Source organism: Balaenoptera musculus, chromosome 2 (assembly GCF_009873245.2).
Source record: "Balaenoptera musculus isolate JJ_BM4_2016_0621 chromosome 2, mBalMus1.pri.v3, whole genome shotgun sequence".
Classification (NCBI taxonomy): domain Eukaryota; kingdom Metazoa; phylum Chordata; class Mammalia; order Artiodactyla; family Balaenopteridae; genus Balaenoptera; species Balaenoptera musculus.
In genome coordinates this window covers 11,077,356-11,086,961 of record NC_045786.1, presented here as the reverse complement: position 1 = coordinate 11,086,961, position 9,606 = coordinate 11,077,356, and the positions used below count along the sequence as shown (strand labels likewise).

Here is a 9,606-nt window from a genome sequence, read left to right as displayed (position 1 = left end):
CACATGGAGAAACCACACAGAAGAATTTCAGCCTCAGCTAAGGTTCATGCTAACAGCCAACATCATCCACCAGACAGGCCTTCAGATCAAAGCTACCCATAGAACGTTCTGCAATTATGGAAATTTTCTGTTTGTGCTAATATGGTAACTTACTACCACATGAGGCTAATTGAGCAATTGTAATGTAGCTAGTGTGAATGAAAAAGTGAATTCTAAATTTCATTTAACTTTAGTTCATTGAAATTTAAATAACTGCACGTGGCTAATGGCTGCCACACTAGACAGTTTAGCCCTCAGCCTTTGAATCTTCCTGCAGAAGCAACAAACATCACGGAGCTGAAACAAGCCATCCCCACTGTGCTCTCTCCATATTCCTAACTCTTGGAAGCATGAGAGATCATTAATAATTATTGTTGGTTTAAGCCACTCAGTATTGGGGTGATTTGTTACACAGCAGTCAACAATGAATACATTCTACTATTCTGTTTGATTTTTTTTGTTCTCTACAGCGAATAAAGATGCACAAGCCTCTTCCATCTTTTAAAAGGCTTCTAGCTATGGTTTTGTGTCTCTTCTCTTCACAGCCAGGTTTCTTGAACAAATCATCTAAACTTTACCATCCTCACACACAGCTTATTCACTAGTCAACACCCACTAGGACCTGGATACGGATGAGGTCACAGTAACATTAGTTCAGGCTTATTCTTATCACTTGGAAATTGCAGGACTTCAGAACCCACACTCTGTCTCCATGTTCTCCCCTACCTATTTCTGAGCAAAGCTCACCCTGGCAGAAAAAGACACCCTTTTGTGGATGAGAAATTACAAAAAGATAACCTTTTCTGGTGGCCTAGAAAAAGGAACCCCTTTAAGAAAAAGACACCCCTACCTGAAGGCTGATGCAGTCCATGGCTTGACAAGTGGCGTGTGGGCTGGATCTCAGCTCCTCCTTGTTCCCCTCGGCCAGGCATCCTTGCCTCGGGTACCAGCAGCACAGACGGTATGACCCATGCGGTAGTTGTGTGTCCGGGATGCTCAGAGCTTTCTTACATGTGGCCATCAACATTCCTCTCATGGGCTGCTCTGGTCCCCTGTGGAAGCCTGTGGCCTGTGAAGTCTCTGGAGGGGGCATCTTGTGAAGCGCCCTGGATGTGGACACCCTTCCCAGCCCAAGAACTCCCCTAACTGCAGAATCCTTGGGATCCTCAAACGGAGCTGCTTTCCCAGGACTTCTCCCCACTCTAAAACTGCACCAGGATCCCCAGTGAGATGTGGAGACCAGCCTGGAGGCTCCACTGTGTGGCATGAAGGCTACAGGAAAACAGCTCTTTCTGCTGACATCTTTGCCTTCTTCTCTCCACAAGGTTCAGAACCACTCATGGGGTACGGCTGGGGCCATGGCGCCTCGCGGCCCTCTCCACATGCATCCTCTTTCCTTACTCTGCACACTTCCCAGCACCAAATCCCAGATGTCCCTCCGTGATCCTCTTTTCCCTTCGTGAAACTCGCCAGCCCAGTGGTCCTCAGATGCCATCAGGAGATCCAAAGGAACTTTATGATGGTAAACTAAGTCAAACTCCCAAATGCTATTTTTTGCCCAAATTAGCCAGACATCTGGGCGGAGAGTGTGGTTTAGGGTTTCAATTTCCTAGAACGCAGTAACTCTGTTACAGAAGTGGGGAAACATTTCCACGACAGCAGGTCTTTAGAAGTGGGATGGGTTACCTTCTGTCTCCATTGGGAAAATCCGAGTTCACCACACAGGAGGCGGAGGAAGTGGCTGCTTGTGCTCTGCAAGGCTGTTTTCAGTCTCCGGAGGCCTGAGACGTGGCAAAACAAGTGATATCCAAAGACATCCAAAGGTTAAACAAGGCACCTCAGGATCTGACCTTCACGCAGCTCACCTTGGGCGCAGTACATGGTCCAATATGCGATACATTCCAGTCCAATAGGAAAGGGCCAATTTGCAATGAGGGATTCTGATTTGTTTGAGAGATCTCAAAGTATTACTAAAAGTCTGTTGATTATAACTGAATCCAAATGTTTCCAGGGACACATGCCACACTTTTTTTTTCCCCACTATTAATCAGCTTTGGAACACTAAATTAATAAATGCACTGGTTGTTAATCAGATGATAAGCTTTTACATTTTTGGTCTAGGTTGAATAAACTCAGCGATACTAAAAAGATTAGAGTGCTCAAGAGAAAAGGAAATACAATTCTTCCCAAGATGACATTCTTGGATATCACTGTCAAAATATGGTCTGACAGGAAAACATTTCAGGAACGATTAAACTTCTTGTGTGTTTGATGAATTTTTCTTTTTCAGCATTAACTCTCACAAATCCTTCTCAAAATCTTGTGAAGGAGATCAATTTCCTTTCTAATTTGAATAAACCTACAGTCCTCAAAAATGATACTGATGTTTACTAAAATCCGACATTTTAAAGAAAATCTTTCAATAATACATACTTTATGGCTAATTTTATATTTAAAATCAAATGTCTTTGGATTTTTCTAGGTCCTCTGATATAAATGTGGCATAGTGGAAAATTATATTTAGAAGATTAATTTTGATAGTTCAAGAAACTGGCCAGTTAGACCAAATTATCAACCTATAACTTGGATACCAATTTGTCTGTGGAACAAAGCCAGAAGGAATTCCCTTTGCTGGTTTGCCCCTTGGGATAGCTGGGTGTGGTTTATTTTCTTCTCTGACTGGAACAAAGATATGCAGGAAAATCTTCTTTTACAACTAAAATTCCTTGTTTTTACAAACAAGCTTAACGAGAAAAAAAAAAAAAAAGCAGCGGATCAAGCCTGGCTTAATCGTTTGCTTATACTGGTGCATATACTGGATTTTTTCCAGGTTAACAAAAATAAAACCACAGGGAAGATGTATGCAGTCGTATATTTAAGCTACTGGCTCACACACAGTTTAATGGCTGAAAGTATATAAAAAATATGAAGGCGGAAGAAAAACAGTAAGCAGTTATGAGACATAACAAGTTTTCTTATTCTTTATTAGTTTAAAGGAAGCTGGAACCCGATAACAATACACCACATACGGTTCAGAACCAAACAAAGGCTGCTTAGTTATTTATTTTGCATTTGCTCCTTTTAGGAAGTGAGAAAAAACAGCTCTATTGGCACTCAAGTTTATTTTCTATTAAAATCCCCATAAATTAGAAAACCTCTCATAAAACAGTGGAAATGGAAAAAAATGTTATTCAGAAAAAACTTTCTTAATTATCCTAGTTTTCTATAGCGCGTTGGGTCGTGTGATCAGTCTCATAAGGCCACTTAAAAAAATAATTCAACCTCTGTATTCTTCTTTAGGATAATACATAATAGTGTCTTGCCCTCTGATGGAAATACATGAAAAATTTATACTTGCTCAGTTTTGAGCACTGAAAACACTTCTCCTTCCACCCCCGATTTGCTGTTTCTCATGTCCTGCATGAATAAAAGGATGCCGCTTAGAAACCAGGGCCTTGCTGCCATTGTATTTTTTCTAATTAAAATTCAGAGTATTAAACACAGTTGAGTACATCCAAGCATACATGACGTACCGTTATCACATACCGGAAGCTCCAATCAAGAGCACTGGGCAAAGGCCCATTTCATAACATCATTAAGATTCATTGTACGCTGCTGTTCAGAAAGACTTTGTCAAAGCAGATAATAATGGCCTGTCAGAAGTGCGCAAACAGAAATTTATATTAAATTGTCCTTTCCCTCCTTTATTAGGATGGGAATCTACTTGCAGTTCCAGTACATGGGCTGAGAGGTTCAATAAAAAGGCTTCCAGGTTTTAAGATTGCAAAATATTACCAAAGTAAAGTATTAAAAAAAAAAGGTAAGTGAAAAATATTTGAGTAACTAGGTGGCAGTATAGTAATCAAGCATAACGACTTTATCAGAACAAAAGAAGGTGTATCTCAGGGGTGTGAAGGCAGTTTGAGTCGAAAGGCAGAGTGTTTAATTTGGAACAAGTCAAATAAAAGGATTGCTTTCTTTTCCTTAAGAACCTTTGGGACTCTTCATGTTATGTTATAATCTCAGAAAAGAAAGCTCGCTCATTAAAAATTTTTTTCCTTTTAAATCCTGCTGAGTGAACATGCCTGGGAGACAAACTTTACATGCTGGCTTCCTGAGTGTAGTCGTAAGTAGGATGTTATCTGGAGATTTGATGGTGAAAATTTACTTCTTTAGACTCGATACTTTTCTTTGCCGTGTTCATTGATCACACATATGTGCTGAAACAATAAAGGATTTAAATGCATCAGCCTCTTAACAAAATATAATAAGTCCCCTACATATGAACGAGTTCCATTCCGAGTGCGTTCGTAAGTCCAATTTGTTAGTAAGTCCAACAAAGTTAGCCTAGGTACCCAACTAACACAATCGGCTATATAGTACTGTACCGTGATAGGTTTATAATATGTTCGCATCTTTGAAAGTTCACAACTTGAAGGTTCATATTTAGGGGACTTACTGTATAAAGTGCAGAAAATGGGACGCAGTAAGAACAGAATGTCATCTCCTACCTGCTTATTGTTCATTTAAATACATATCTATGTATTTATATGTTTATGTACATTCATACATGTATAAGCACACACATGCACACATATATGTATACGTGCACATATACATAAAATCTAAAGAGACCCGCTAAAATGCTTGACAAAAGTTTCTTCATTGTTTTAGTTTTGAGCTCTTTTCTGAATCTGGCTCTGTAGGTCTGTAACAACCAGAAATGCTGAGGGTGGTGGAGTATAGTTAGCAGTGGTGGAGATAGATGTGTCCCACTGGTGAAGTTACACCTTCTAGGGTGAATAGAGAAAGAGCTGTGCTAAACACAGTACTGACTCTCTTTTGACCCTTTTTCGGTAGCAAGAAATGTGTCAGAAATATTTTGATGGCAAGCAACAGAAATGGTGTTGGGTGAACGTAAGCAAAAGGGGGGTGTTACTGGTAGGGTACTGGGGTAGCTCGCAGAGGTAGAGGAAGAGCAGAGCAATGAAGCAACTAGAAGGCAGGAACCAGGGTAGCTCCAGACCTCAGCCCACGGCTTAAGTCCAAAATCCCTTGGTCTCTGTGGCGTTTGGTTTAGGTTTCTAAATCCTAGGAGAGAGACACGGACTGGTCCACTTCGGGTAAGATATTTACCTCCAGATCATTCAGCAGTGATAGGGTCATACAGTTGGGGGTCCACGTCTACATGTTAAAATGATTTCTCCCAAAGGGGGAATAGTTATGAGCTACATGCTGCTGTAATTGGAAACTTCTAGATTTCAAGCACTGACACTAAACAGTTTATTGAATATTGACTGTTAGTATGGTTGAGAGGAGACACAGTCGATGACGACGGAGAAAAATCAGTAACAAGCTGTCTTTCTGCTTTTAACTTCCTTATTTCCTTCATACAAAATGGAGACAATCATAATTGCTTCCATCAACCTAATACCTACCTTGCTGGGCAGTGGTGGAAATTCATTGGGATTACGAATGCCTAGTGCCCAGAATATTCCTGACACAGAAGACACTCAATAAATGGCAGCCATCATTACAGCTATTGCAAAAATTTGTTAAATTGATGTCATTGTTAAGTTCTTCTGAAAAGGGGGCTAGGGATTTGCATGCAAGACTTACGTTCAGATCTCTGAAGTATTCATTGTAATCTAAGGCATAACCCACCACAAATAAGTTTGGGATCTCAAATCCAGCATCTGAGCAGAGAGAGGGAGGAAAAAAAAAAAAGGAACACAATTTAAATAACATAAGTATAAAGCCACCATATGCTATTGTTGGCACTTAACCTATGACGACCTTCCATTAGGCAGAAGTAAGTGAGAAAAGTGACAGACAATGCATAGGATGAGCCCAGTAGGACCTGGACCAGAGTGACTCTACTCAGGGAGACAGGACGACCAGCACACGGACAGTGAAAAAGGACTGCACTCCCGGCAGACAGAGCTGAGCAAGGGCTCAGGCAGCCCCGTGGATATCAAGAAGTGTGCATGAGTCAGGCACGCAGCCCTGCTGTTCCAAAGCAAGCAGTCTCCAATGATATCATGCCAAAGGAAACACTGCAAAGCATGAAGTGCAGTTCAAACAGAAGGTATTCCAATGCTGTAATACATGAAGAGGGGCACAGGCTGTTGCAATAGGAAGCCATCCTCCCACGGCACTCAGTGTCCTCAGCTGGATAAAGGGCTGGAAAGCAAAACCCAGGAGACAAGATGAGAGGAAAAGGGACTGTTCAGCCTGAGGAAGACAATGCTAAGGGTTACTCTAATGCTAGTCTTTGAGTCCATAATGCAGATGATAGTACTTAGCTCTCTGTCTCCACTGAGGGCACGATGAGAGTAAACGGATTTAAATGCAGTAGGAGATACTTAGGTTAAGCAAAGGATGAATATATTGAAAGAAAGATGATTTTTTTTTTTAATTTTATTTTTTTATATATTTTTTTATTTTTGGCTGTGTTGGGTCTTCGTTGCTGTGTGTGGGCTTTCTCTGTTTTGCAGCGAGTGGGGGCTACTCTTCATTGCGGAGCGCGGGCTTCTCATTGTGGTGGCTTCTCTTGTTGCGGAGCACGGGCTCTAGGCGCGTGGGCTTCAGTAGTTGTGGCACGCGGGCTCAGTAGTTGTGGCTCGCGGGCTCTAGAGCGCAGGCTCAGTAGTTGTGGCACATGGGCTTAGTTGCTCCACGGCATGTGGGATCTTCCTGGACCAGGGCTTGAACCCATGTCCCCTGCATTGGCAGGCGGATTCTTAACCACTGCGCCACCAGAGAAGTCCAGATGATTTTTATTGAAAAGAATTCTTAAGGAATATATAATAGCTCTTCTTCTTTAGGTCTTGAAACTATAGCCCAATGATTTTTCAAATTCTTTCCAGTATTGGGGAATCTTATGTTTATTACAGTATTGCAAACGAGAGATGTACTTGCTTACTTTTATGAAACAGTACTTTGGCATAGCCAGTGGACTTACAGCCCAGAGAAATATATCTCCATCATTGACCATTCACCACCATTTTGGTCCTTCTGACCAAGGATGCTTTCACATGGAGAAACCAACTGGTTCTTGCTCGCAGAAAGTGCTACAGGTGAGGGACTTATTTTTCTAAGGATTCCATTATGTGTCACTGTTAGGAAGCCTATTTGATCCCTCCAAACTGTAGGTTTCTTGAGAAAAAATAATCAAAGAGAAGAAGCAGAGCAGAAGAAAAGATGTCAGAGGATATAAAAGGTGTCATTGAGCATAAAGGAAAAAGTCAATTATGAGAAAGGACCAAAAAGTACAAAGCCTCAGAAATCCGGGAAGAAAGATAGAACAGAGATTCTGAGCTAGCTAAAAGAATATTAGCAAATCCCAGGAACCCCTGGTTGTAAGGATAATGATGACTTTACAGCGAGCAATGTAATCCTTAAAACAGGCATGGCAACTCAGACTGGAAAAGTCAATTCAGAAGGCCAAACCTTCTGAGTAAAAGAACGTTGGGGCTTCCCTGGTGGCTCAGTGGTTAAGAATCCGCCTGCCAATGCAGGGGACACGGGTTCAAGCCCTGGTCCAGGAAGATCCCACATGCCGTGGAGCAACTAAGCCCGTGTGCCACAACTACTGAGCCTGTGCTCTAGAGCCCACGAGCCACAACTACTGAGTTCGCATGCTGCAACTACTGAAGCCCACGTGCCTAGAGCCTGTGCTCCACAACAAGAGAAGCCACCGTGATGAGAAGCCTGCACACCGCAACGAAGAGTAGCCCCCGCTCACTGCAACTAGAGAAAGCCCACGTGCAGCAACGAAGACCCAACACAGCCATAAAAAAAAAAAAAAAAAGAACGTTGGATCAGGGACTTCCCTGGTGGCTCAGTGGTTAAGAATCCTCCTGCCAATGCAGGGGACACAGGTTCGAGCCCTGGTCTGGGAAGATCCCACATGCCACAGAGCAACTAAGCCCGTGCACCACAACTACTGATCCCGTGCTCTAGAGCCCGCGAGCCACACTACTGAGCCTGTGCTCTAGAGCCTGCAAGCCACAACTACTGAAGCCCGTGCACCTAGAGCCCATGCTCCACAACAAGAGAAGCCACCACAATGAGAAGCCCGTACACTGCAACGAAGAGTAGCCCCCGCTCGCTGCAACTAGAGAAACCCCGCGTGCAGTAACGAAGACCCAACGCAGCCAAAAATAAATAAATAAAAATTAATTTAAAAAAAAGAAAAAAAAAGAAGAACACTGGATCAGTAGGACAGGAGAACAGCCAGGAATCAGAGTGACCTATCGCTAGCTGGTAAATGGCTGCAGTTCCTACACTTATATTTGCAATGGCAGATGCTACTTACAGATGCAGGGCAAGAGTAAAAGCCATGATTGCAACCAGACTGCCTGGGTTCAATACTGACTCTACACTTACAGCGTCGTGACCTTGGCAAGCTCTTTAACCTGGTTGTGTTCAATTTCCTCATCTGTAAAATGGGCACAGCAATAGCACTTACTTTAGAGGAATGTTGCAAGGATTAAATGTGTTAATCTCTGTGTAGCTCTTAGAACAGAGTCAGGCACATCATAATCTCTTACTATGTCTGTGAGAATCTTTCTGTTTCGTAAATAAATTCATTTGCATCTTTTGTTTTTAGATTCCACATATAAGCGATGTCATATGATATTTGTCTTTGTCTGGCTTACTTCACTCAGTATGATGATCTCTAGGTCCATCATGTTGCTGCAAATGGCATTATTTCATTCTTTTTTATGGCTGAGTAATATTCCATTGTATATATGTACCACATCTTCTTTATCCATTCATCTGTCGATGGACATTTAGGTTGCTTCCACGTCTTGGCTATTGTAAATAGTGCTGCAATGAACATTGGGCATGTATCTTTTCAAATTATAGTTTTCTCTGGTTATATGCCCAAGAGCGGGATTGCAGGATCATATGGTAACTCAAACTCACAGACATAGAAAACAAACTTATGGCTACCAAAAGGGAAAGGGGAGGGGAGAGATGAATTAGGAGGTTGGGATTAACAGATACACACTACTATATATAAAAGAGAGACCCAACAAGGACCTACTGTATAGCACAGGGAACTATACTCAATACTTCATAATAACCCCTATAAGGAAAAAGAATCTAAAAAAGAATATATATATACACACACACATATATGTGTATAACTGAATCACCGTGCTGTACACCTGAAACTAAGACATTGTAAATCAACTATACTTCAATTTTTAAAAAATTTTAAAAATTAAAAAAGTAAATCTCTTACTACTGTTAGCTGCTATTATTTTATTAATGCTGTTGCTGTGACACAAGACATTTGTAACTAGTTGGATATGTCTGAAGTGCATGTCTTTCAACTTCAGTTGAAATCTTCTCTATACAGTATCTTACATTATTTCCTTAGAAGATTTCTGTTTATTAACCTTGTTGGACCTTAACTATATCCAGATTACATTCCCCAAGCCAATAACTGGACAGGGACATGCTACTGGGTCTATCTGGCCAGAACTGACATTGTCTAGATTTAATACACCCCGCGTAGGAATGAAATTTGTTTTTAGAATAAAGAATCACTGG

General features: G+C 41.5%; 1 protein-coding gene across 4 annotated transcripts in view; it reads right to left on the bottom strand.

Annotated features, from left to right (window-relative positions):
• Positions 1–2,992: 2,992 nt before the first annotated feature.
• Positions 2,993–9,606, bottom strand: part of PRTFDC1 (phosphoribosyl transferase domain containing 1) — a 94,226-nt gene continuing 87,612 nt past the window's right edge. For 3 of the 4 annotated variants that reach the window (XM_036844879.1, XM_036844877.1, XM_036844878.1), the window contains exons 8-9: positions 5,659–5,735; positions 3,007–4,259 (exon numbers count right to left, since the gene is read on the bottom strand). In XM_036844879.1, the coding sequence (XP_036700774.1) occupies positions 4,212–4,259; positions 5,659–5,735 (125 nt within the window). In that variant the 3' untranslated portion in view covers positions 3,007–4,211. Of the gene's footprint in view, positions 4,260–5,658; positions 5,736–9,606 lie in introns of all 4 variants that reach the window. The other variant, XM_036844876.1, reaches the window with a different exon arrangement.